We start from the raw sequence: 25,859 nt of genomic DNA, 5'->3' as shown, positions 1-25,859 counted from the left end.
ACTATAGTTGTGAGGACAGAGACAACTGCGTGGGATACTGGGTAACCACTGTGAGATTAGTCACCTGATGATGCAGAGTGGGCACCCATAAATATTTACTGGATAAATTACGCAAGAAACTGGCTTCTACATCCCAGTCTGACATCTAATATAGTTACTATGTCTTTTGGGGTTACGTGATTTCTTTGAATAAACTGGATGAAATACTAGAATAAAAAAACCTGTCACTTTTTGCATCTATTTTCCTTTCTGCAAGTCATTGCTCTTCAATCTTGTTTAATGTTACTAAATCTAACTGAATCTTTGAAATAAGTTTCCCATTCCAGGAAACATAAAGGGAATTTTGTCCAATGGTACGGACCAGAAATTTATCAAGAACTTCGCTGGTCCATATGGCAGAAGACCACTGAAGTCACTGCAGATCAGAATCATTATTTTCATTAATAGCAACAGAAACACGGGCCTTGAGATGAAACTGAGCCTACAAATTTTTGTCTTCCCGAACTTTAACTTTTTAGGCATCAAAATATAGTAAAAGTGAATACTATAGTTCCAATATGTAAACATGCAGTCCTACCAATGTCTACACAAGTTTCTACAATCCTAAAACACCCCTTCCTCTGTGAAAGTCCTTTTTAACTGATTTTTACAACACAGTTAATTACAGTCACTCCGCTACGCAAGAGATCTCAAACCTCACTCCCCCCGTCTGTCTGCACTGTGCATCCTCCGGCCTGCCCGCGCTGCCCTCCTGCTCCCAGGCTGCAGAAGGTGGACTGGAACAGGCCAGGGCAGAGGAAGCACGACGCAGAGGCACCGCGGGAGGCCGCAGATCCCACCTGCACAGGCCGGGCACGGCAGCTCCTGCGTCCTGGTCACTCTCCGTGTCCCTGTATGATAAACGAGCCACTCTGACTGGGTTCTTGCACTCACACACATTTCGCCAGGACATCGTGTTTACACAATTTGCTTACTGCTGGATACACTTAGGAATTTCGAAGAGGCCATGAAGGGGCAGTATAACTGAGACACGGTCCACGTGACCACCTGGGATTGCTGCACGCAACGCTGAGGTCACGAAGGCCCGGGCGGAACCCACAGATGAGACCACTGTGAGAGCTACCAGCCAGCTACCCAGACACGGCCCCGTGAAAAACCACCGTCCAACACAGAAATGATACTCAGGAAATGTTTAATGAATGCATGAACAGATGAAAAAAGACAGGGGAGAGGAAGGCTGATGTTACAAATATAAACTTTGTCAGCACTTTCAAAATAATAGCAAATACACTTAAATACATACAAAGTTTATTAAAAATAGGTTGCAACTCAAATACAGTAGAAATGGAAAACTACAGCAGTTTTGATGTTTTTCCCATAGTAATGCGGAGTTATGAAAAGCACTTTTACACATATTCACATTTGACCTAATTGTCCAAAGACGGCCAAATCCACTTGTTCAGGGGCTTTACAACCACACATACAAATATCCCTGTATGTAGATATTTACACGTATTTGTATGTACTTATGTGTATTTGTTTTTCTATATATTAACAGAGAAGTAATTCATTTGCATCTCTTTTCTTTAGGGAAAGCGTGGATTTTGTCACCGTAAGGCTGCCAGTGCTCTCAAAATACCTGGGAGGAGCCTGCTTTGCCTAGAGCTTCTGGAGCAAACACGCAAATCCTTCATACACACGCGGGGCCGCTTCACTCTCTTGCTGCAACAAGGGTAGTGGTAAAAGCCCACTTTCAAATAAGAACCCTGATAGACATAAAAAAATATTTACACTCGCATTTTTAATGATTAATCATACAACTCTTATTAAAAGTGATTTCTAAGGCAGCAAAAGCCTCTATTCTTCTCTTTGAAAGTGTGCATATTTTCCTAACATACATATTCGTAAGAGAACAAAAACATCCTGGACCCCACCTTAGGGCTGTGTCAAATAGAAAATCTCCTTATAATCACAAGGTGATTTATCATCTTCACATCACACAGTATACGACAGAGGCCCATGTCCCCAACACCAATCATAGGTCCACAGCTGAAGAAATGACAGTGGTAACTAAAAATTAGGCAAATCAAAATTAAATAACTCTATTATACTATAAAAAATAGCCCGAACTGCCATATGAGTTATTCTTACAATATTTAAATGACAGATGCCACATGTAATTGAACCTCTCCCTTTCCCTGTGTGTGCTGGCACATCAGTGCAAATTTCCTTCAAATTTGGAATCTGAGTGATAGCTGTGCTTGAGTGTCTCCTACCAGTCTCCTGTCCTCAGATACTTTTGTTCCTAGTCACATGAACACTGTTTAGCCAGAGACATCCTCTTTGAGAGAGCCCTTAGAATATCTAAACTATTAGTTAACTTTCTAACATAGCTGTCATCTTTAAATTCACCAATGATTTATTTAAGTATAACAATAATCTGGTATTTATACAAATAAAATCACCTAAGCTTAAGTCCTTAAAATTTTCTTTCAGAATTTTTTTTAAATCAGATATTTAGAATTGATCAGGAGGGCTTAGACGTGTATGGAATGAGCCAGCACAGTCTCAGTGTGCATCCCTTACTCACAGGAAGCTGCAGTGAGGACGCTGCACAGGCGGACTAACGGGGTATCTGTGAGCAGACAGGACTAGGCGACATGGGGACCATGCCTTCAAGTGTTCTCTCTCCCGTACAACAGTGTGTGGCTGCTGCTAAATAGTGCAAACAACAGTCAGAGTAGTTCGAGCTATTGTGTTTGATAACTAAATTAGTTTTTGAAAAAGAGAGAAATAGAACTTCTTTGTGCTCCTTGGTCAACTGGGGGGGAAGACGAGAGAGAAGACATGTCCCATCATCTCCTCCTGCCGCACATTCTGTCCCCTTTGAACTCAAGACTCCAAAAATGAAACTAACAAAAAAGTTATCTTCATGTGAGTCAGATAATAAGAAATTAAACAGTGTTTAAATTATGTAAATGACAATCTCTTGGTAAAGTAAAATAAAATTTCTTGGAATTGAAACATCTCTAAATCCCAACCATTTTAAAAACAGAAATTATTAATCACTCAGAAATATAACCTCCCTTTCTCTTCAAACTCACACCTAAAACCCACAACTGAGAGAATCTGGGGGTAAGTACAAGGTGCCTTCTCCTGTTTTTCATTTTGTGTTCAGTTCGTTTTCCAGTTCTGTTAATTTACGAGAAGCTTTCACTTTATTGGACACATCTTGACCTTGTGAAAAAAGACGCTGGCGCTCTTTGAATGTCAAGTTTTCAGGGGCTCCAGAACTTCCAGGTAAATCTGCCTCGTGGCTGAATAAGAGAGAAACACAAAAGATTACTGGTTAAAGTAGAAATAACTTATTAACAATTAGATAAGTTTGCATAATGGGCAATTAATTAAAATTTTCAGAGACCCATTCTTTGTTAAATTTTGGTATTACTTTTCCTTTAATTAAAATTATAGGGGCTATATCTAAACCCACATAGGAAAAAAAGGGCAAAATGTTCTGCTTATTAAAACATTATCCCCAGTCATATTCAATTCTCAAAAAACAAGTTAAATTTTAGCAAGCAGGTAGTTCTTAACAGTTAAACAAGTTTAACTGAGGGGTATAGTTTTAAATACAACATTTTAATGAATCTTACATATACCTGAGGCATGTATGAATATACCTACTTTAATAGTAAGTTATAGAATGGTACTGAAGATTTTTCTGATTAGTTCAACTTCAATATTTTAATTCTGGTTGGAGCAATAGCATTTCTAACTATGATCTAGGTGAGGACATTCAGTGAAGACATGAAGTCGATTTATTTTTGGTTCACCATCAGAGTTGGCCTTACGTAGTCTAATAAGACCTTTGGACACTGTCCTTGACTTTTCAACCTTCTCTGGTGGCAGCAGGCAGCAGCATGTCCTGCTGCTTCTAATTTTCTGACAAGCAAGCCCAGTACCCATTTCACTGTCTGAATCAGAATTGTACTAGCAACACAAAATTTAAAAAAACTTGCATGCTCACAGGATTTTGCACAATGGAAAACATGTGAGCTGATAATGAAGTCTCTGAAATTTCAACCCAGCTTTACACAGTTTAAAAACCTTGAGAGGAATGAAAGACGTCATCGCTGACGGGTGAAGCCGCACACCCAGCACGACGTGGGTACCTTTTCGAGCGTCTCTCTCTCGGGTCCCAGTGAGCATCGTGGGCTCCGATAACTGCTCCGGTAGATCCCATGTAAGAGTTGGGTCCTTGTCCATAAAAGAAAAAGTATAAGTTAAAGTAATTGAATTATTTCCAAAACTTAACTTGTGACAAAGATGCAGTGCTCATAGAAAAGTAAGATATCTTTACTGAATAAATAAGGCAAAAGGCTCTTCATGTTATATCAGATTCATCCATTTGAAATTTACAACTGTGAGTGGCCCGAGTAATCCAATCACTACCCTCAAAAGGTGCTAATGTTAACAACTGACCTCATGCCCTTTAATATCAGAGAGGAGAACTGCAATGGATATCTATCCAAAAAGTTCCAATCATATAAAATACATTATTATCATATATTGAAAAGGCAAGTCCACAACAGATTTACTTAATGGGGACATGAGGCACAACTTTTCAGGCACACTCCTGTTTTTCTTACAAAATCACTGGAGCAAATAAAACCCAAAGATTTAGAAGCAATCACACAATTGAAGTTCCCCTTTTCAGGATAGCTATTGAATTTCTCTTTCAAGATAAATGGCTATAATTATTAAAAACAAAATAAAGCAAAACTTTTTAAACACACGAGCTACCAAAAAAAATCCTAGTGTCTGATACCAGTGGTGCAGATACAAAATCACTAACAAAACAAAAACAAGACTCAAGGCAGCACGGTGAGAGGGAAGCCCGGGCAGCCCCTGCCCATGGCCCCAGCTCTGCCTCCGACCGGCCCGACTGGGGGTGTCACCACCCGGCAACAGCGCCTGCCCAGTCAGCTTCCACGGGCTGCTGAAGACCAAAAGAGATGGTGCAAACAGTTTTAAATTTATCCAAGTATTAGCTAATACAGTCACTAATACGATGTTATTAAAATGATGATTAATGTCTTTCTATTAATTGTAAAGTTAGCAAGAAAAATAAATTCACACTCGAAAAATCTGCTTCTAGTAATACAGGCAGGAGTAATAAACGCCCAAAATGTTCAGCAAACACTGACAGCACTGAATATTGGATTAAGTAGCCCACAAAATTATTACAGTATTTTCATATTAAAATTCTTTTGTAGTCAAGTCACACAAAAATGAATTTTTGTTTCTCTTCTTATAGAAGGACCTGCCGTGCAAACACCCGACCCGTGCCGGATGAGCGCAGCACCGTGCCGCACTGCGGTCACTGTGGAGGATGTCACCCTCAGCAAAGACTCAAGACTGAACAAGACCACACTTCCACCTTAAGGCAAACTAAAGTGGGCCTTAAGATAAATTATTTGCATGGCGAGATTTTTTTTTTTCAGTTTTAATTCCAAATTTTTTCTTTATTTTGTTTTTAAAAACATTGTGCTGTATCTTTTGAATTTTGTTTTAAGAATGATACTGGCTTTTTCCACTGGTAAAAAAATCAATTCTTCAAATTTTCAGAACTTTTAGAGTTAACTGGAATACCAAATACTCTCAGCTGACTATGTGTGAATAATACAAATTACAAATAATTTTCAAAGAGCTTTAGTAACAAATATTTAACATGCTGCTATGCTGAAATCTGGTACTATTCATTCCAGTTCACACCCTAATTCTGTTCCTCACACCATCCAGTGGAAGAAACCATGTCCGGTCTGCAGAAGCATGCTTTACCGGGCGCTCGCAACAGAAACAGAGCCGGACACAGGAGTAAGACAGAGTGGGCGAGATGAGAGGTGGCAAGGTCAGAATGCCCTCTGCGGTGGTGCAGACGGCGCTGGGCTTTATGAAGGAGTCTTCGAAGAGGTCGAGCAATCAGACGCAGGGCATAACCTGCTCCTACGTGGTACTTTCAGTGTGAAACAGAGTAAGGATTAGTGGTGTGAGTGTGAGCCAAGGTGGTTAGAAACGATGCTACAACATTCTGCTACCAAACCTCCCATTTGTGTCATGCCTCTTATAAAATATTTATAGCTCAGCCTATAAAATCTGATATACAAGGAGACTGATGCCATTTTGCTTCAAAATTTACTATTATGCCCTAAATGTCTTTAAAAGGTACCAAATTCTAGACATTCACGATAGGTATTTTACAAAAACATTTAAGTTTGGCTTCCAAAGTGACTCAGTCTAAATATTAATACACTAAACCTTCAAAGTGGATCAAAGCTCTGATCCAGGTGAGAAAAAAACCAGAATTCTGCCAAAACTTATTTGTTATGTAAGAGTCACGATTACACCAAATCTTGTAAGATTCAACTTCTTTCAGAATTGAGTCCTACATATTGTTTATACAAAATTACACAGAATCTAGATCATTACATACTCGTTAAAAGTAACATCACTGTATTTGAGGATGTTTAGTGCCAGAATTCCAATTTCATTTACGGTAAGACTAGTGTTAAATCCGAATCCTCATAATTTAGTTGTATGTTAAACACAACATTCAGTGCTCTCTCAAAACCAGACTACGGAATCTAGGCCTGCAGGAGCCTCTAGGTCCTGTCCCAGGCAGGAGGACCGTCACTGCTGTCTATGTAGAGGGGGTGACTAATGGCAACGGCATGCTCACTAGGGTCCGGCTGCTAGTGCCGCGAGGTGCTGGGGTGCGAGGTGGCAGGAAGGAATGAGAACGGTTAAAGGGGAAAAAGGAAAGAGGAATTTCACACTGACTAGGATCTCTGGCCCTTGGCAGAGGCAGCCTGCATTGAGGTCATAAAGCCAGACAGGTAACTAGCTTAGCAAATGCTTAGCAGATGCTCCAAGTACAAAAACCAATCACCACGAAAAGCCACTTAATCCAGAACAAAAAGTTCTGCTCATGTTAAATAATGGAAACTTAAAATGTAACTCTAACACTTTATCTTTAAAGACACTAAAATGTGTGAAAAGGCACTTGTTCAACCAAAAATAAAAATTATTTGAAGAGGCAGAGAATGAAAGCCAAGACCAACAGTACTTCCAGTGATTCAGGGAGGAACGGGGCACTGACTGCTGTCAGCTGATCAGAGAAATGGAACTTTTTAAAGCATAAAAGAAATCGGACTACTGAGACATCTATCAGAGTTCCCAGCATAGACATCACAGCTGGAGGTAGAGGAGATCACCATGCAGAGACACGTGATCAAGTGAAATCCAAATTCCAAAGCAAGGATGATCGCGATGGACCACACCAGTGGCAAGTGTGCAGGGAGATTACAAGGTTGCAATCATGGAGACACAGAAAGCTTGATTTGTCACTCTATCTTTTACCTCTACCCGTGCGGTGGCTGGGATGGAAGGAGCTTGGTTTGTTTGGAGGGGGCGGGGGCTGGCCTTTTTTGTGAGCAGTACTGTTGGCTTTGGCCGAGGGTGGCTGGAATGAGTTGGAGAGAGAGATGCCATCGGAGGCCGGGCGCGGCAGGCAGGGGGGCGGCTGTGGCTTAAGGGGGGCAGGAAGAAGGTCTCCATGAGACTTCCTGGTGCTGGAGTACTTATCCTGACCTGCTAGGCTGCAGTCCTCCTCCTCCTCCTCCTCATTGTACGCAACAAACTTGGCAGTGAACAGCGAGTCGGGGGAGAGGACCTGGGTTTTGAGGTAGGAGGCGTTTCGCTGAGGCGGGGGAGGAGGGGCGCTGGGCACGGGGGACGGGGACGGGGGCTCGTAGTCCCGAGGAAGTGGAGGGCGGCACAGAGCAGGCTCCTCGGGCTCCAGCAACCTGCGTGCAGCTTCGTCGTGCTGTCTGCGCCTCTCGGCCTCCAGGCGGCTGTAATACCCTTCTTCCTGTCGCCTCTGCAGGCGGGAATAGACAAGAGTGCAAAGGTCAGAGGTCAGGAGGGGACGGCCCACCCACTAGGCCATCACAGGGAGCAGTCCCCGTCACCACATGGAAGAGTCCACGGGACGTCAAAGCTTAACTGTCATAATTACTGTGACAGAAGCTGCAGGTCAACTGGAAAATCTTCTCTTTGAGACTTAGAGAGACACACGCTACTCTGGGGTGTCAGACGGAAAACTGCTCAAAAGCACACACTGAATTCCCACTTAGGCTCTGACTCCCGGTCACTGCCCCCTCTCGGCCTTCAGCTGCACTTGGCGCTCCTCTGCCTGCTTCCTGCCTGCTTCCTCTTTCCTTCACGCTCCTTTCGTTCCTGGCAGGACGTTAACTTACCTGTTTCGCTGTCTTTAAGGACAACACGAGACTAAACATGGGCTCCACCTGGCTGTGTACGGCCGGCACGCCCAGGGCAGGCCTGCCTGCTCCCCCCGAGCCGGGACAGCTCAGACCAGCCTCCTGGACAGGGCGGCCGGACAACCCCAGCTCACCTCCCGGGGTGAGGAGGGACGTTCACAGGGAACCACAAACTGTAAAGCATCACTCATTTTCCCAAATCAGTCATCTAACAAATATGCTTTCCACAATTCTTCACTTATATTTCGAATTTTAGTAAACTCCTTACAGAGAAGTAGAGAGCCAGGCGTTAATCGTAACAGCAACAAGATATTCAAATATATTTTGACACATACTGTACATTTTTTCTAACATACATCTGCACAAACTACAGTTGACAGTGTTAAAATTCTTTTAACATTAAAAAAAAAGTAACAGCACAGTTTTTTAAGATTGACAAAAGTTTCAGAGCATAAGGAAAAAGTAAATAGGAAGGGAAGAAAGATCCGACAGCAGACTCTGCCTCGAGCGGTGTTTGGCGCCAGGCCACGGGGCACAGCGCGCCTCAGATTCACTCCACCCAGGGGACTGGTTTTGGGCCTTGCTGGCACCAGGTCTGCTTCAGTCCCTGCTGTAACCTTTACGCTGTCCCCCACTCCCTCAGCCACACGCACGCAGTGGACACACAGTGGTCACTGCCTCACCTTCCGAGGGAGGAAAATCTAAGAACAAGCGCAGCCCCATCATTGCCCTGAGCCCAACTTCTTGCTGTATCTTCTTGCTCTATGTTCACAGATCCTGAAGGAAAGACATTTTTATCTTCTTGTCTACACAAAGTGTTCCCCTGGGGTCAGGAATCAAACCAGAATGACTTCTGTGGCTTTTAAATGAACCTATCAAGAATCTTAGTATTAACATGAAGAACAGTTGCTTGATAACATTTTAGGGAGAAACCAAAACATCCTCTTTTAGTTATACCAAGAGCAGATACAATTACAAGATGATTTTATTCTACTCAACAAATGAATGGCACATTTTCTGTAATAAAGCAAACCCAGCAATTCTGGACATTCTGTATAAAAAATAGGTTATTCAGCTTCTTTTTACAGTGACCACTCAATTATAGAAGCAGTTACTAAAACATAAGTGTATTTGACATAATCATGAGTTGTGAGAATACATTTGGAAAGATTAAATAACCCAAGAGTTTCTCAACACAGAAAGCACAGCCTGGGCCTTCTCTCCACGGGCACCAGACGCGGTGGCCAGGCTGCCGCGCCACAGCTCCGCCGGGCCAGACCTGACCTAACTGCGGCGTGAGCACAGCGCGGGGCGGGAAGCCCCCGCTGGCACAGAACTGGAAGAGCACCTGCTTCCACACAGCAAGAGAAGAGCAGAACAACAGCAAACACCAAGTGGCTCAAAATTTTGGGAATCTGATTTCCTTAGAAGGATCATCAGTTTTGACTTAACATTACACAAGTGCAAGACTCATAAGGGAACCTACTCCTGAAAGCCCAGACTCTTTGAGAATACTTCAGAAGCTGTTCAGGTACAACAGATAGCATGATAAGAAACTTTAAAGAGGGTGAGGGTCTATAAAATGCACAAATCACTAATTTCTAAGTTTCAGTGTATTGAAACTTTCATTGAAATGAGTCACATCATGTCTATCAATCTTACTCTTGGCTTGTTCTGTACCCTAATACATCATATCACTACAAAAAGCTTCCTGAAAGTTCTTTCTTTGGGGGGAGGCAGGGATGTTCTATTAATATAGTTCACTGGACTATCAGGGAAGGAATTATTAGTAAAAACTTTTTCCCCATTAGAAGTTGTAACACTCAAAGCTTCTACCTTCACAGAAGGGAAGTAACAGAGAAGAACAGCTTCTCTCATACCACAGACAGCAACATGCAATCCCCTTGGGACGAGACAGACTCCCCCCCACCCCCCCACCCAGTGAACTCAATGACTAGAGTCACCTCCTCCCGGAGGGCCTCAGCTATGAACACACAAGACAAAGGGCGATCCGGAGAATGACATCTCAAGTTCCCATTTCTCAGGATGTCAAAATTAGTTGCCATTTTAAAATTAAATTATAAAAGGATTACTTGAATTAAAACAAAAGCACAGATGGAAATAAACCAGATTACATACTAAATTTTCCTTGTATAAGCCATCTACTCTCTTTACCACCAACCAGAGTTGAGTAATTTCAGTCAATGGTCTATTTGAAATGCCTAACGTTAACAGACTGTCTTACTATGTTCCTATTGCCTCCCACGGTTTAAACAATAACTGAGCCAATACCACCTTCACAGTAACAAGCTGGACCACGTCCAGTGAAGATGAGAGCCCCCACTAGCAGACCCTTGGCAAGGAGGCTCACTGCTACATAGACCTACGAGTCAGGAGCTTGAGGGAGACATCACAGGAAGGTAAGGGAACCTGGAGACAGTCCAGAGGAGAGGTAGGTGGGCCAGACGGGGCTAAGTTTTTGGTCCAAAACAAAAGCTGGGGGGTCCAGGCCCTGCTCTGTCTGGTGCACCTTGAGACACCTACGCCCCTCTGCCCCAGCCAATCGCTCCTGTGCAGGCTAATTTAAGACTCTAGCTGCCCTCAGAGGACCATGACCTTTTCTTCAGCATCTCGCTTTATTCGCTCCTCCTCCTGACGCCGCCGCTCCTCCTCCTGCCTGGCGCGGTCCTCGGCTTCCCGTTTGCGCATTTCTTCCAGCTGCTGCTGGCGCCTCCGCTCCTCATCCTGCAACTGACAACACACTGACTTTAGCTTCCACCCGGTGAACTCCACAAGCACAGACATGAAACGCACACATGAAGACAAGCAGACACACAGATACACACACAGAGTTACGGACAGAAAACCGGGTTAAAATCACTGTTGGAAGATGATAAAACTTGCACACTTTTAGCTCTATTATTTCAAAATAAGTTACCCAAAACCTTTGTAAGTTATTCTTCCATTAATCATAGCTCCAAGATGAAATTCACCTCATACATTCACACATTAAACAAACACGATTCTTTCATTAGAATAAATTTAACTCACTCATGTAAATTAACAGACTCAAACAATAGATATACTCCACTTTATGGAATTATTGAACACACTTAACCTCCTTCTCCCTTTGCCTCTTTTTCTTTTTAATTTCCACTTTGAATGTCAAGAAAAACTTCTCTGCTCTCTTGGGCTATGGGAGGTTGGCACTTGGGTCTCAGGAGGTGGGTCCACCAGGCAGCACCAGACCGTGGTGGGCCGCGGCACCCGCTGAGAGCTACGCTGGTGGCAGCTGCCCTTTCCTGGGGACCAAGGGTCTACCACTCCTCCTCCCTGGCCCTCTGCCATCATCTCTCTCCAGATCCCATTCCAGACTCCACAAATCCCGTCCCAGCTCAGGAGAAACCCCCAACTCTGCACCGCAGAACCGGAACCTGAGACCAGCAGGAGCCGTGTCCGGGCTCTGGTCTGTCTGGGAGCCCCCTGCCGACCTCTCAGTGCAGTCCACTCTGTGTTCAGGTAACAACTGGGCAAGAAGTTCTCACATTGGTCTAAAAGTCATTACCTGGTTGTTTTTCTGTATTTGGTCATTCAAGTTCTGCCTTTTTGAAACAACATAAAATTTAATACCTTTCCTTCACATCACTCAAACAGTTAAGGATGTCTTCAAAACCCTAAGTCTCTTCTTTTCAGTTTTTAGCTCCTTTATCCTCCTGGTCACATCTCTATGCACCATACGTTGGAAATACCTTTGCTAAAAAGGGACCCTGGATTAACCACCAGTGCAGAACAGATTAAGACTCTTCCTTTTTGCCATCTCGACACACAGCTACTTCCGCCGCCCCAGCACTGGGCAACGGTGACTCTGAACACCACACTTCCCACTCTCTCGTGGGCACAGGCCTGCCACAGCCGCAGCTGCGCTGCCACACGGCCTAAGGAGCCGACTCAGCATTTCTAAAATTAAAATGGAACTCAAAGCCTTCCAGCGCAATCTCTAGCCACTGCAGGAATCCCTTACATATCCCAAACACAAATTCCTGTGTTTCAGTTTCGTCAGAATTACCAGTTTGTGCATAAATGGTTTAAAGCAAAAATATAAAATGTTAACTTCTGGATTTGGATTGTGCTTGTATGCATTTTTTTTAAAAACAGAAATCTAACAACTTGACTCGTCCTTGATTTCTGTGGAAAAAATACTCTATCTAGTGGGAAAGATACTAACCTGTGTCATTAGGCTTTCGTGTCAGTAAATAATAATATAACATCTCAGAAAACAAAACTGTCTTCTCAAAAAGGCAATTTAACTTTCTCTTTAGTGTAATCTATGTTTAAGCCCAAGAGAGATGTTAAGAACATTGTGTTCGTGGGGTTCTGTGGCAGAAGCAGATGCTCTGAGCAAGGCCCAGGAGGCAGGGGAAGGAGTCAGCAGCGCCTGGCTTCGCGGAACAGAGAGAGCCAGCCCCGGCTCCTGTGTGCCCCCGGCACACGGGATCACAGCCAAGCAGGGGAGTGTCTAGCAAGAATTTCAGCCATCAGTATAAATGATGAAAAACAGCATCCAAATAAAAATAGCAAAATAAAACAGCAATTGAGAACATTAAATATTCTACAGAGAAGTAATTTAAGGTAGAATGTAAAATTGCATTGATGAAACAGGGGCTTTTCCCTTATCCTACAAAGTACAAACTAGTGTTTGTTATACTTTCTAGTTCTAATTAAAAATAAGTCCTCTGAGATATCTCCAAATTACTTTCCATAGGGGCTGTATTAATTCGCAGTGGGGCGGGGAGCGCACCGTACGGGGGAAGGGCACGCTTGTAGCCCTGGCTTGGGCAAGGCAAAGGCATTACATGTAACCAAAATGTTTGTACCCCCATAATATTGACATAAAAAAAATAAAAAATAGAATACAAAAATAAGTTCTCTACAAGAAAATATTACACATTGCCATAGCCAATTAGTATTTTAAAATTAAACAGAAGTATAATTTTAAGCAATCAGAGCAATTCTCATAATTAGAAGTATAAATGCTGTCTTATAAATCTATAAACAGGTATGTTCTCTTAAAACCTTTATTCTTCTAAATCTGGATAGCTGGAAGCAAGGAGCCTTCTTCCTTGTGTTGAGTGCATTACTTACTATTCTTAAAAGAAGGCAAATTAACCAGTGCTATTATAATTAAGGCAGTTTCTTTCCAATCTTTGGCTAAATCACATATTTCCATTTCTAAATCATAAATTGTTTTTTTCTTCAAAGATATGTTGCTTTACTCCCCCTCACAAAGCACTAATGAGCAAAATGAGAATCTCTTAATTAACTCAAAATAACAGCTCAAAACAGTAGTTTGAGCTGTATGGCTTATTTACAGTCAGTAACAGTTAAAGGGAATTTTAACTTAACAAATTTAACCACTCTTCAGTCCAGTGACAAACTGCCTGTTACATTAACACTTTGATTTTGGATGAAAAGTTACATGCTACCAAAGCACCCTTGCAGGAAGTAATATTTGGGGGGAGATCAGAATAGATAACACAAAACCCAAATGAACTATTACCTGAAGAATCAAGATGGTCCAGAATAAAAGTTATTCTAAATCAAGAACTATTCGTGGATTTCAAAGCCACCATGGAAGCTTGAACCAAGGTCTGCTATACTGGCAGTCCACATTTCCCAAAACAGGTATTTTCAGGTTAAAAAACATACATGTTGAGATCTGTGTGTTTGTAATTTTGTACCACAGAAATACATTAACTTATATATGAACATAAAACAGGGACAAGCGATAGCCCTTACTTTTTGACTTTTTCACTGCAAGCAGTCTGTTACAGTTCTTAAAACCCTTTTTCGCTATAGACGTTTTTTGCTTCTGTTCCCTCCCATTAAAAGTGTCCACCTTACAAAAATTTTTAAAGCCAAAAAAAGAAAGCAAACTCCTGAATAGATCATTTATTACTACAGGGCTTTGGTGCCATGAGACCTGGTTTCAGAAGCCAGCTCTGCAACTTATCCGCCGTTTATCCAAGCCAAGGTCCACTCCATGTCGTGGGGGTCAATTTCCTCGTTAGGAAAACAAAGTCCCCTCTCTGAACAGCAGTTTGTATTAACTGACAGAGAGGAGACCACCACAAAAGCACCTGGCACTCAGTTAAATGACAGCTTCCTTCTCTCAGCACAGTACATACACTCTTTTTTTTTTTTAATTTAAAGAAAATGACAGTTTTATCAGAAGGTATAAGATCTAAAGCTTAGCCACTGAAATAGCCTAGTGGCAGACACTAAACAGAATAATCCTCAAGAAACAGTGTGGCTCAAAGAAGCCCACAACACACACTTTAGTGACCATTTTATCTTACACAATCATACAAATTTTGTTTTCTACTCCACAACACGTACATATCGGTTTTAGTATGAACATATCTCTCCTCCTAATTCCCTGAGCAAACCTGGCCCTTCTAGAAGATGCACTGTGACTGTCCAATGGCTTTTACATTCTGGCACAGCCAATTTCATTCCAGAGTGGTTCAATTTGAATAAGCAAAATATAGTCCAACTTTCTACACGTAGGTCTCTCTGAAGGTGTAATTCTCAAGTTAGGCTTCCCGCTAATTCTTGCTTGAAATTTGTACAAGGCTTCTACTTTCATGGGGCTTCTATACCTGGGATGCTGAAAGAAGTGTGTGCTCATGGTCTACCTCCCATGTGCAGACCAGGCAGGAAGGAGGCCTGTGTGGGAAGACCTAGCTTGCGTCTCACAGAAGGAAAACAGAGCACTGAAATCTCTGAAAACACTTCTTCCCCGGTATTACCCCGAGGGGGGAGTTTTCCCTGTGAGCTCTGATGGTATCTGAGTCAGCAGACAACCCATCAAAATGTGGCAACAAGACAAAGCTGAGGCTAGTCACTGGGAGACTGCCAGGCCAAAGACATTTCCAAGAAAGATGGCTCCTAACACAGTTTTACGAAAACAGATACTTTCATGTTGTAGAAAGAGCACTTAATATGAACTCAGAAAATTCTGGTTAGAACCTTGACTCTCACTTGATCTATGTGGAACAAGTTGAGTATCCCTAATCCAAAATGCTGGGACCAGAAGTGTTTCCATTTTGGAATTTTTGTGGATTTTGGGATATTTGCACATACATAATGAGATATCTTGGGGATGGGACCCAAGTCTAAATACAAAGTTCATTTATGTTTCATATATACCTTATACATAAAGCCTAAAGGTAATTTTATATAATATTTTAAATAACTTGTGCATAAAGCAAAGTTTTGACTACCATCCATCACATGAGGCCAGGTGTGCAAAGTTTCACTTACAGCGTCATGTCAGCACTCAGAAAGCTTTGGATATGCAGGATTTCGGATTCCAGATTTTCAGATTAGGGGGTGTGCCTGTCCTGGTTGAGTCTTGTACATGCTGGGTTTGAAGAACCCTGACTCTCACAAGATCTTCATGATCCTGGGCAAATCTCTCACACGCTGGGTTTGTTATGAGGAAATGAGAGTAATACATGCAACTATTTGTCAACCTGGAGGTACAAGTCCCACATCCCACTGGGAGGGGGAAGGGCTGACTACTGCCCTTGGGACCCAGCCAGGCAAAAGCCACAGCTGCAGTTAAGCCCCCAAAGTCCTAACTGAACAGACCAGACAAGTTAGAGACAGGTGCCACAGACAGGGCCGAGCACTGTGCCGGGAGGAAACAGACGGATGTGCCCAGGGATCTAAGGGAAAGGCCTAAGGACACAAGGCGCTCCGTGGTAACGTGGCGCTGAGGGCCCTGTCCAGCAGGCACGCTGATGTGAACAGGAATACACACCATCTTGGGAACTAAAATGGGGACCACCTCGTAACACTTTCACTCCTGGGCTGCTGACAGCAGGGAACGACCCACACCTTTGGGAGCCTGAGTACTGGCTCCAGGATCCTGTTCCACTCACTCAACATCTCTGACTGCCGACAACTCTTCTAGAAACCTAGACAGAAAAAGGCCTCTAATCCCACCGAGGGACAAGCTACCCAGAAGAGACACACACACAAGGACGAGTGACGTGTCCAGCACACCCAAGGACAGTACAGAGACACACGCAGCTCAGCCAAGGGCAGCGCCCTAGGGAGCAGAGCAGCCGGGCAGGCGGCCTCCCTGACAGGTGCATCTGAGCGTGACGGGCACGGGGTGAGGCAGCAGCCACAGGTACCCGGGCAAGGACTTGGCCCAGCACATGGAGGGACACCAAGGGTGACAGGCAGGCTAGAGGGGAGGGGGTGAGGGTGAGGGGAGGAGACGGGCCCCGGGGAGGCTCGGAAAGGCTAAGTGAAGGGAGCCTCACTTCTGAGGGCTGAGAGAGGACATTCTCCCGGGGTGGATGTGAGTATGCTGACGACGCCCTATGAAGGGACCAGGACGGAACTGAGGGGCCCAGCCAGTCTCCTGCAGTGACCCAGGCAGGAAAGGGTGGCAGCTCTCAGGGGTGCTTAGAAGTGTCAGGTCCTGGGGAAGTAAAGCCAGTGGACTTCCTGAACAGAGAGAAAAAAGGAATCGTGGATGAGCCAAGCGACACGAAACATCAGTGGGTACTGATACAGGGAAGCGGATGGCCAAGTGACAAGCAGTGCAAGGTGCACAGGGGACAGAAGGAATTTCGTTTTGAACATGCTGCATTTGAAAAGTCTTATTTGACTGCATGTGGAGATGTCACGCGGACAGGTGGGTACGAGTCTTGAGTGTGTGAGTGGTTTGGACTAGAAAACGGGAGTGTCGCTGGCATCAGTATGGCACTACTGCCACAGACCTGGAGTGAGCACAGGTGGAGGAAGAAGGCAGACCCTGGGCCACCCGTGACGACAGGATGTAGAGAAACCAGAGACAGAAACCAGCCTAGGCAGCCCTCCAACCCTAGGAAACCCAGCTGCTCCCGAACAGGGAGAGACCCCCGCCTCACTCACCGCTTCAGGCACCTGCAAGTCCTGCGACGTGCCTAAGAAAAGGGCCCAAGAACCACACACCGTACTGTCACTCCCTGTACGTCACGGATCTGCCCTCATCAGTACTATTGCAGGAGAGGACTGATAACACAAGGGGTTCTCCCAGGGCAACCTGCCCATTCTGACATAAGAATTGTACAAATAATGATGATGTTAACAATATTAACATTTACTGGGAAATTAGGCTAAGAAATGCTCAGAAACGTGGTTAAGATCAATATTAAGACTCAAAGAAATTATCTCTTAAAGAAAGAAAAGCTTGAGATTATTTCTGTGGAATAAAAATCTTGGTGCAACCATTATTCTTAAGATTATCGTTCATCTGTTATAGAATTCTCCATGGCATAGAAAATTCTCTTTGGGCCTCAGAGGTGGCTGGTAAATTAAAGACAACACCTCGGCTCAGCGCCTTCCATGTGAAGGATGCTAAGCAAATATTTGTTAAATATCTCACACAAAGACATGACTCTAGCTGATAAATATTTTCCAACTACACCTACATACACCTTAATACACAAAAAAGTAGGGAGAAAAAATGTATATTTTTAAATCTTTGTTTCATGTAAAAAAAAAAAAAAAAAGTACAGAGCTCAGAAAATATGTCTTCTAATCACCAAGCAGAGGAGATGTCCACAAGAAAGGCTTTCCTATAGGGTGACACTGTCACTGTGATATTTAAATGGCGGGGGGGGGGGGTGCAGTGCGCAGGGGGGACTATTATTTGGTGAAAAGGCTATTAAAGTCAAACCTTAATTCAGGGATTTTTAAAGTATTGTCTCATATTGGCTTTATATCACTTAGAATTTGACCAAGAATAAATACTTCCTTACAGTTAATATAAATGCATCAGTCAGAACATAATTGTCTAGCAGGTGACACAGATATAGCACACAAGTTATGGGCACTAAATGACCAACCAGATTTCCCCAATACTGACGATGAACACATGGAATTTACAACAGACTGTGACCTTAAGTATTTTTCCGCAGACTATAAACTGGCATGGCTGATAAACTAAACTAAAATCCAGGTGGTATTATTAAAGAAAACACAGCATACATATACAATGGAAACCTCTCTTACTCTACCAACAGTGACATCTTAGACAGTTTTGAGTTCATTAACAACTGGATATTTAAAATGTATTTCTAATGTAACAAGAATAAAATAGATTACTCTTGGCAAAATTTATGTCTTTTGCTCATTTATTTAGGACTACATAAGAAAACACAGACTCAATTTATGACTAAAACTGAGAAAAGGTCAAAACCATAAACAAACAGTAACACTTAAAATTAACGGAGAAAAGCAAAGAGTAACTAAATCTAGTAACATTCAAGGCATGCTTCTAGAGAGTCACATGACTACATCTCCTGATCTAGCACACCCCTAAGGAGAACTGAATCTACTGAAAACATAAAATAATCACCACTAAAAGAAAAAAGAAAATCAAGACAGGAAAAAATACTGAAGGGAAAGAAACAAGAACATACCAAATCTAGAACAGAGATTGCTGGCATAGCAGTCTGCTGCAGGTAATAGAGAAGGAAAAAAACAAAGAAAGATGAAGCGTGAAAAAAAAAGTTAGGTTTAGACCTGTATTCTGCCATTGGCATACTTTGTTGCTATCATGCGTCATCTGTTTTTAGATAACCTGACGAGAAAAGAACTACAGACTAATTTCTAGTATTCAGAAATAAAAAAATGTCCACATGGTATTAAATACTTGAGTTTCATCATTAAGATACACAAAAACTAAAAAAAAGCAAAATTTCTCTCAGCTTTCTTATTTGGAGACTAATACAACTAATGTCCAAAAACCAAATACTTTTTACTAAATTATTATAAGAAACTTTCCAAAAATCATCATTTGTACTAAAAGGGTTTAAAATATTCAGCGTTTTAACCATTTGGAAAAACTCTGACAGACCTTCAAATAAAATTTAGTCCTCACAGAAAGGAATTAATTACAGAAATATACCACACAGCTGCTAATTTTTCTCTCTTGCCAGGACACAGGCATGACGGTGGGAACCGCTGACAGCGGCTGTGGCGGAGGCAGAGCATCCCTGCCTCGTCTCCCAGGGTGGGCGACACAAGGCCGTGAATGTGCTCAGGTTTCTGACACATCCATTTTAACGTGCCCAGGACAGACACGCTGGAGCAGAGGGACGTACCTGCCATGGCAAGCAGGACAGCAGCTGGCACAACGGAGTGCCAGAGAGTTCCAACAGTAGGTGAAAGTTATTCAAAGCACCCTTATGGTAAAAGTGCAGTACTTAGTTATTAATCAAATAGTTCTCTTTCAAATAAAATAGTTCTTACAGTGAATACAGTTATTCTTAAGGAAGCTCACTACTGATGTCTTGAAAAACATACTAATAAAACAATGTAGTAGTTAACATTTTGGCCTCATTTAAAAAACTTAAGTCTTGGGATTTGAGCTAAATTCTGGGCAAAGATATATGTAAATTTGGCTGAGATATTATATATGTTAAGACATGTATGTGTCAGAGAGACTTTTCAAGAAAAATTCACAGAGCAAAATGAAAAGGGACTGCACTGCTGAGCTGTGTGCACAGCAATAATCACCAAGATTAAAGTTCGTCAGGAGGTGAAGAGAGTGAAGTGTCTGACCTAACAGCTATTGGTTTAGAACTTTAGTACAGACAGCATCCAAAAAGAGCTGAAATTAGAAACAAAATCCAAAAGACAAAAAGGACATGGCTTTTGGCCGTCTCTCCTGAGATTTAGTGCACTGTGTTTGAAACAAACAAAAAAATCACTGAAACTCATTAACACATCATGGTCAGTAGCACTCTCCACGAATTATTACCGATAAATGCTTCTGTTGATATTTCTCTTTATAGGGTAACATCTTGCATCATCTAAAATTTTGAATTTTAACAATTTGTTACATTAAACTAATTTAAATTTTACTTTTGTTCTTTTACGTGAAAAAAGAACAAATCATTTTAATAATACAGAGAAATATGGATAAAATCAAAAGTTACCAATATCTCTGCACTGCAATCCAAATATAGTTGTTTACTAATTTAATAAATACTTGCTTCATCAACAGTATAACTACTGTGGATTTCTCACTTCCAGTAATGACCTTAAATTTGGCCATCTGAACAGTTTATTTTGTTAACCACCACCAGGTGCTGCTAATCAAGACCAGAAGCCAGCAAATTACCTGCTGCGTGTTTTTGTAAATAAAGTTTTATCGGCACACAGCCAGCTCTGCGTTTACACATGCTGGTGGCTGCTTTTGTGCTCCAGCGGCAGAACTGAGTGGTTGCCAGAGTCCACGCGCCTGCAAAGCCGGATGTATGTACTATCTGGCCCTTGAAGAAAAATATGCTAACCCCTGATCAAGCTTATTAGTGGTTATTGACAAATACTTGCTTTCTCAGCTGAAGTGTTAATGAGAAGAATAGCTATGAGTTTGCTAATTGAAACAATACAGTTCCATTGGAATTGTACTAAAATTGTCAAAGCGGCCTTCTAGCCTGGCTCATGTCTGCGGGCCATCGGCCCACAGTGGCACAAACACTGAGCGCATCCGCCTGGGGGCCTTCCGAACCCTTACGGGGACCAGGGCGCGGCTCCCTCCGACAGACACACAGGTTGAACCGGGGATCACATCGCACAACCGAGGCATCTCCCCTTTACCCTGGCTCTTCGCTCAGCCTCCAGGCGCTGCATGATCAGCATGGTGTCCACGTCGTCGTCCTCCTCTTCCTCGTCATCCTCGTCCTTCTGCTTCGACTCCTGGAGCCTCTTCTGGAACTGCCACTCCAGCATAAGCTTCCGCAGGCGGTCGCTTTCCTCGGCGCTGCGGTCCGGCTTGCTCTGCAGCTCCTGGATCTCCTTGCTCAGCATGTCCACGATGTGCATCTGCTGCTGCTTCTCCAGCTTCTCCCTGGCGTCGCGCTTCCAGGGGTCAGGAGACAGGCTGTCCCCCGAAGACAGCTCTTCCCTGCTGACCGTGATGTACTGCAAGTCCCTGCGCTCGATGGTGCGGGGCTGCTGCTGGGGCTGCAGCTCGCGGATGACCGTGTCCTGCGGCCTCGGGAGCGCGGCGGGCTTCTCCGGCCTCGAGGGCGGCGCGGCCAGGGCAGGCGGCGCGGCCAGGGCGGGCAGGGTGGGCAGCGCCTGCGAGCGCATCTGGCCCAGCTTGCGCTCCTGCTCCCGCCGCTTCCTCTCGCGCTCCTCCTCCAGGCGGGCCTTCTCCTTCTCGTACCAGCGCTGGTGCTCCTCCCGCCTCCTGCGCTCCGCTGGAGCGCACTGCGGCCCCAGCTGGCTGGCAGGTGGGGGCGGCAGCGGCAAATCCAGGGGGGCTCCGTCCAGGTCACCCGCATAGTGCGCGGGGGGCGGCGGGGGCGGCGGCGGCAGGTCTGTCCGCGCCGGCTGGGCGGCGGCCACCGCAGTGGGCGGAACAGCGGCGGGGGTTTTCCACCTGCCAGGGCCGCTTTTGGTCAGCGTGGACGCAGGCGTGACCGACTTGGACGAGTGGTTCAGATGCTCCTGGCTGGATGTGCTGGAGTCCAGCGAGGAGCTCTGGTTTATCCACATGTCGCTGTCGGACTTGCGGTCCATCGCGGCCTCTACCCGATGCCGCTCGAGTTGGTAAGCTGTGTCTTCTCGAAGTTCTTCCTGGGAACGGGTAACACGCTGGAAAAAGAGAAAAACTATTGTATTTCTGCCATTTATCAGAAGAAATTACTGAATATTCACAAGCATTTTATCTTCAGGGAGGAAAAAACTGGGAAAATTGTTACATGAGTATACAGAGGAGAGGCTGAGACTGTCCTATAGCTCATTGGTAATATGGAGTAACAGTAAATTTATCTGTAAAAGAAGGGAAAACTGTACTTTCTCTCTGCATCACTGGCAAAAAACAAACAAGCAAATGAAAACTCAGGCCCTTCATAGCTTGTGCCCTTTCTCACTCCCACAGCCCCCTGCCCTGTCTGCACGTCTCCGGCACAGGGCAGCCACGTGACTCGGACTCCAAGAGATTGCTCTTCTAATCATCGTTAGAGTAATTATTAAACCTTAACCATTTTATCCGTGCATGACGTTCAACTTCACAAGCTGAGTACTGGCTTTGTGAGCTCTGACAGCTGTGCATGGCAATGCACCAGCAGGTCCTACACATCTGTGGTGCCTCCAGCCCTAAAAGGTGTAAAACAGTGTATAATCTACACATCTGTGGTATCTCCACTCCAATCCTAAAAGGTGTAAAACAGTGTATAAGCTACACATCTATGGTATCTCCACTTCAATCCTAAAAGGTGTAGAACAGTGTATAATCTACACATCTATGGTATCTCCACTCCAATCCTAAAAGGTGTAGAACAGTGTATAATCTACACATCTATGGTATCTCCACCCCAATCCTAAAAGGTGTAAAACAGTGTATAATCTACACATCTATGGTATCTCCACTGTAATCCTAAAAGGTGTAAAACCAGTGTATAATCTACATATCTGCGGTACCTCTCCTCCAGCCAGAAAAGGTGTTAAGATGCAGTGTATAATCTGTGGGACACAGAGTTGTGTGTGTCAGAGACAGATCAGAATGAACACGCTTTCTCAAAGGGCTGTCCTAGAGTCTGAAAGATGGCAGGACTGAGAACAGTCCATCCTGATAAAAAACAATCACTGTGATGTCTGATTCAAACATCTTTTTCCTGCCACATTAATGAGTAGAAATTAAAAATGTAAATCTGGAAAACAAACTGTTTCCCCCTTCCTTAAAAATCAAACAAACAAACAAAAGCTGAATTATCACTCTCAAGATTTTGCTATAGCTTTACTTTGTACCGAGACAGTTCTGTACCTTCTCCCAGGGTACAAAATCTAGGGACCACATAAAAATATCATTAAATTTCTCGATGTACCCCTGCTGCGGGACAGGGACCATGCCACACTGCTGCTCTCTGCCAAGACTTCACTGCACCCCTCCCCTCCCCCTCTGAGCCCTATCATAATTCTTAGTCATTTCAACACCCCAGCCTCTCAATTTCCCAACTTCCTCCTCCAGGTATTGTTCATCCGTCTTGTGAGGTGGAAGCAAATGGCAGCTACATACTATAAATGTGAAGACTTAATAATGCTACTCCCATAAAACAGGAGAGAATGTGCATGAAAGTGGGATTCAATACATGTTTTATAAATTGGGTTGCCCTGACATACGGGAAGCAGATTTTCCTAAGGTCTAACAAAATATGCTAGAAGAACTAGGGCATGAAATTACTTTAAAAGTGAAATGTGGAGAAAGGTATCTCCTCTCAGCCAACTCCGGCTTGCTCCCAGAACACGCCTGGCACCCTCAGCAGGGCGATGGTGAAGGAGGGTACCCACCACTCACAGGCCTGGACGGCTGCAGGTAATGGGGCCCGCCTGTGCCCTAGGCGGACCAGACAACAGGACAAGATGAAATCTCGTGGTGGCCGGGACCTGTGGCCTGAGACCCACTTTCTGCCCTCAGCACCCAGGCTCCTTCTCATCTGTATGCATCCTGTCTCCTGGGAGTGCAATCCTCTCCCTCCTCTGCCTATTTTTCTCGTCCTTCGAGGCTCAGCTCACATCCCCTCTCAACTCTAAATTTAGTCTTTTCTGACCACTCTAATCTAAGAATCATTATCTTCAGGATTCCTTTATCTGTTTACTATCCGGGGCACATTACATATCCTAGACTGTACCTATTTTTAAGCATACCTTTAATTGCATCTCCCAATCATTCACAGTGCAAACAGTTATCTTTCTAAAGAGAAAAACACATTTGATAACGTTCCCCAGCTTCACTGCTCAGACTAGCATCTCCTCTCTACTGCTGTGGTCAAAAGTCCACCTTCCTCAGCAGTCATGTCGCCCTTCCGTCTGACTCCACTTGTCGGCTCTCTTCACGCTGATCCGGGGCTTCTGTTCAGTTGCTCAGCTCTGTGCCTCCTCCCTCCTCCCGCACGGCTCTTCCATGCAGACAGCTGTGATGTCACCCAGGGCTTGAGACAGCTTGTCACCTAGCTGGAGGCACCTCCCCAGCAGCACTGACCATACTGTGTTGAATGTATCTGTCTCATTTCCCAACCACACCATAAGCTCCACAGGGAGGGACAGCTTGACAGAAACAGTGTGTAGAACATTTGGGTTCTCATTTCTCACTCCTAGAATCAGCAAACCCTGCCTTAAAACCTGTGAGGTCTAATAGTACTAACATTCATTAATCAAACATCAAAAGAACAAAGAATCCTTTTTCTTTTTGTTGCTGCTGTGATTGCTTTGGGGGTCTTCTTCATAAATTCTTTGCCTAGGTAGATGTCTGAAAGAGTCTTCCCTACATTTTCTTCTAGGATTCTTAAGGTTTCATGCCTTAGGTTTAAGTCTGTTATCCATTGTGAATTGATTTTTGTACCCCATAATATCCTGAAATAAAAAAAAAAAAGAAGAATCCTTTTTCTTAAGTATTCTATCCTATTCCCTTTATTCCTCAGACTTAACCATAAAATGATGAAAGGAAAGAATAAGAGGACAAGAATCCTGCTCTACAGAAAATATCAATTGTGTCTCAAAAGTCGCTCAGTTTTTACTGTCACCCTGGTCTATCTTACTCCTTTGAGAACTGAGAAGAGCTTGTGGAGTCCCTTCTTTCTAACCTGAATGGCAATGCTGGAATGATTGCTGTCTGTGTGCATGTGCGGCTTTTCCTCATAATTTGGCCACTGGTTCTGAGGAGGAGCCATCCGGTCCTGGGACTTGGAAGCTGGGAAGGTAAAATACTCTCTGGTGTATGTCTGAGTGGGGATGGGGTAGGCTTCAGGTCTAGGTGGCGGAGTCTGCTCCTGTAAAATGTGAAGAACAAAGGAAAGTGAGCTTTTTACAAGTGAGCTGTTTACAAACAGAATTTCCAATGATATGTTTTAAAATACAAACAATAGTATATACATTAAACACTATGTTAAAAATTAAGTGTTTGATCCTATACTGAGAATGAAAAATACTTTATTTTGCCCAGCCTTATTAATTTAAAACTAATTTACCAGATTAATATATTAAAAATCAAAAGATTAAATGCTGCAAATTTAGGAATTATACTCAATGATAATTTGTACAGTAGTAATAATCTTGTTTGATAACTTAAGCCAGGCACGATGGCTCATGCCTATAATCTCAGCTACTTGGGAGGCTGAGGCGAGAGGATCACCTGAGATCAGGAGTTTGCGACCAGTTTGGGCAACATAGAAAGACCTGGTCTCTCAAAATTTTTTAAAAAAATTAGCTGAGTATAGTGGCTTATGCCTGCAGTCTTAGCTACTCAGGAGGCTGAGGCAGGAGGATCGCTTGAGCCCAGGAGTTTGAGACCAGCCTGGGCAATATAGTGAGACTTTGTCTCAAAAAAACCCATCTTACTAGATAACCTAGATATTTCAAGGGAAACCCAAGTAGTGAGACTTTGTCTAAAAAAAAAAAACATCTTATTAGATAACCTAGATATTTCAAGGGAAACCCAAGTATTAA

At 43.5% G+C, this 25,859-nt stretch overlaps 1 protein-coding gene across 12 annotated transcripts in view; it reads right to left on the bottom strand.

The window, feature by feature from the left end:
- Window positions 1-1,196: 1,196 nt before the first annotated feature.
- AFDN (afadin, adherens junction formation factor) overlaps window positions 1,197-25,859 on the bottom strand; it is a 148,271-nt gene continuing 123,608 nt past the window's right edge. For 4 of the 12 annotated variants that reach the window (XM_069487826.1, XM_069487832.1, XM_069487829.1 and 1 more), the window contains 6 exons: window positions 24,998-25,183; window positions 21,009-22,010; window positions 10,956-11,090; window positions 7,420-7,939; window positions 4,173-4,257; window positions 1,197-3,317 (listed from right to left, as the gene is read on the bottom strand). In XM_069487826.1, coding sequence (XP_069343927.1) covers window positions 3,164-3,317; window positions 4,173-4,257; window positions 7,420-7,939; window positions 10,956-11,090; window positions 21,009-22,010; window positions 24,998-25,183 — 2,082 coding nt within the window. In that variant the 3' untranslated portion in view covers window positions 1,197-3,163. Of the gene's footprint in view, window positions 3,318-4,172; window positions 4,260-7,419; window positions 7,940-10,955; window positions 11,091-21,008; window positions 22,011-24,997; window positions 25,184-25,859 lie in introns of all 12 variants that reach the window. The other 8 variants (XM_069487834.1, XM_069487833.1, XM_069487836.1 and 5 more) reach the window with 5 other exon arrangements.

Source organism: Eulemur rufifrons, chromosome 15 (genome assembly GCF_041146395.1).
Source record: "Eulemur rufifrons isolate Redbay chromosome 15, OSU_ERuf_1, whole genome shotgun sequence".
Taxonomy (NCBI): Eukaryota; Metazoa; Chordata; class Mammalia; order Primates; family Lemuridae; genus Eulemur; species Eulemur rufifrons.
Note: the sequence above shows the minus strand (reverse complement) of the source record. Positions and strands in the feature narration are given on the sequence as shown.